The 2,257-nt window shown below is 58.8% G+C and overlaps 3 protein-coding genes across 3 annotated transcripts; all 3 read left to right on the top strand.

Moving 5' to 3' along the window:
- Positions 1 to 995, top strand: K437DRAFT_85235 (uncharacterized protein; the record flags this gene model as incomplete). Its single annotated transcript, XM_013384271.1, has 3 exons — positions 1 to 640; positions 724 to 740; positions 827 to 995. A coding segment is annotated over one exon (528 nt), but the record flags the coding sequence as incomplete, so codon positions are not given.
- K437DRAFT_85232 (uncharacterized protein) lies at positions 659 to 1,198 on the top strand. Its single transcript, XM_013384270.1, has one exon. It carries the CDS (start codon positions 805 to 807, stop codon positions 1,084 to 1,086), a length of 282 nt encoding a protein of 93 aa, XP_013239724.1. The 5' UTR covers positions 659 to 804; the 3' UTR covers positions 1,087 to 1,198.
- Positions 996 to 2,257, top strand: K437DRAFT_85236 (uncharacterized protein). The gene has a single exon (XM_013384269.1). It carries the CDS (start codon positions 1,310 to 1,312, stop codon positions 2,003 to 2,005), a length of 696 nt encoding a protein of 231 aa, XP_013239723.1. The 5' UTR covers positions 996 to 1,309; the 3' UTR covers positions 2,006 to 2,257.

Below are 2,257 nucleotides of genomic sequence, written 5' to 3'. Positions count from 1 at the left end.
GTCCCCCCAACAGCACTCAAAGCAAGAGTCTTTCTGTTTTGGGCCTTGGTCTCTGCAAGAGTCGCCTGGTCGTGGGCCTGGCTATGTGCGAAAGTCTTCGCGTTCTGGTTCTTGGTCTCCTCGTTCGACTTTTTATACAAGTCGATCTTCTTCTGGTCGACAGAGGCCTGGCTGGCGCGCTCTGCTGCTTCGGAACCCATCGAATTGCTGGGAGACCCCGACGGTGGTGGCGACGATGGTCGCGAGGGTGGCGGGGGAATGCGCGACCCCCCAGGCGTGTTGTTCCCGACGAGGGCGCTGCTGCTACTGCCCGAATCAGACTTAGTGCTCAGAGAGCCAGCACCACCCAGGCGGCCCTGGCCTGAATCAGACTTCGTGAGAGCGCCAGCAACACCCAGGCGGCCCGGCGCGCGGCGACTGATGCACTCGGGCACTGGCACGGGCGCGGCCAACGACGCGGCCGAGGCACCAATGAGCGCCATGGCAATGGTGGTGGTGAGGGAGAGCTTCATTGCGAGCGTAGAATAGGCTAGTTAGTAGGACAGTGGCCGGTGGGGGAACGAGTAGCGGAGATGGTAGAAGCGAAAGGTAGGGTGGACAGAGAGCGTGCACGCTTGCTTGCTTCTTGTGGTCGGACCAGGTGAGCATGACGCCTTCGCTTGCTGTGTTCTTTTCGAGCTCTTGAAAGAGACGCTCATCTTTTCAGGTTTGTCTTGTGATTAGCCGGGAGGAATCAATCGGTATGCACTGTTCGGTGTCTCGATCATTTTGGGGAATAACGAGCGCAGAGCTTGACGTGCGGCCATGCTTTATACTTGGACCGCAGCCTTGCAGGCGCTCCTTTCTTGCATCTGCTCCTCACAGGCTACTGGTGCCCGCCGTGGCGCGGTCAATATGCGGTCATTACTCGTATATGAAAGGCTGCCGCCGCACCGCGCCATACCGTACGTCGTACTGAACAAAAGAGCATACACGGCCGTAGCGGACCGTTTCCTGCTTCTCTTGCCCGCGACTTGCATGGGCGATGCGATTCGCTGCTCAAGGTTCCGTCTCCTGGCGCCCTCCTCGCATACCTCTGCAGAATAGTGTGCTGTGCGTTTATGCCGGCACGGGCCTTTTCTCACGTCCCGCAGGGTGCCCAGCTGCCCGCGGTCATTTTGAGGCAATTTCATGAATGTGGCCGGTTGTCTGATCTGTGACTGGTGACCACCAGCCCACAAGATCCGCGCCGCACTCGAGCCCGACGTCGCCAGATTAACATGCCTCGATCTCAATCCCCTCCCCTACAGACTCTGCGCGGGCTCATGGCATGCGTTGGCTGTCGGCAAGGAAAGCACAGATGCGACGGCGAGCCGCCATCTGCGCTCTTGCACTAGCTCCCAGGTTGGATGCGGAACCAATCACTGTCCAAGGCGAAGGTCGCTGCCACGGCTGCAAGATGGCAGGCACAGCGTGCCAGTGGCTGCCAAGAGCCAGGCGAGGCCGGCCGAGGCTGCAAAAGGACACCGTTAGAGCCGGGGATCAACGGCAACGTCAGCAGCTATTCAGTGCAGAACCCGATCTGCTCAACGAGTGGCTCAACGAGTGGCTCATCGGTGAATTGTCACAAACACCAGCACCGTCTCTGCAACTCGACGGTGTCTCCTCATTACGGCCGATGCAAGGCTTTGCGCGGTCGCCCTCGCTTCGGCTTTCCGAGCTTCTTCTAGCTCTCGACTCTCGTGACATTGAAGCGTTCTTTGAACAAGCAGCACCGTGGTGCCCCGTCCTAGGGCTCAAGCACCCCTTTATGGCGCGGCTTCAACGTTGCCCCTCTTTAGCGCCGTCCTCGACGGAAGACCCGCTCATCGCATCGGCCTACAGTGCTACTGCCATCGGATCACGCGTGTGCCGCGGTCTGACACGCTGTTCAGACAATGAAGGCACTATCACAGCCGCACGCATCCCCATCTCAAAGCTCGCGGCACCTACATCAAGCGTCTTTTTTGATCAACAAGCGGTTTGATCTATGCTGGACGCCATACACGCTCTCATCGCATCCGTGATGTACGAGTTCGGCGTGCAGAACGTTGTTGGAGCGGCAGAGAGCGTGTCGAAAGCCATCGACTTTGCTTTGCCCGCGTCGATGCATTGATTCAATGTGCAACTAGAACTGACAGAGGCTGAATTCTTGGCTGTTACCGTCGGCCACCAGCTGCACTCTCAATCAGTCCCTTTCGTCGAGGCGCCTGAATTGGCAGGGCAGGTGCGCCGAACA

Source organism: Tilletiaria anomala, assembly GCF_000711695.1.
Source record: "Tilletiaria anomala UBC 951 chromosome Unknown K437scaffold_249, whole genome shotgun sequence".
NCBI lineage: Eukaryota > Fungi > Basidiomycota > Exobasidiomycetes > Georgefischeriales > Tilletiariaceae > Tilletiaria > Tilletiaria anomala.
This window is presented reverse-complemented; position numbering and strand designations above follow the sequence as displayed.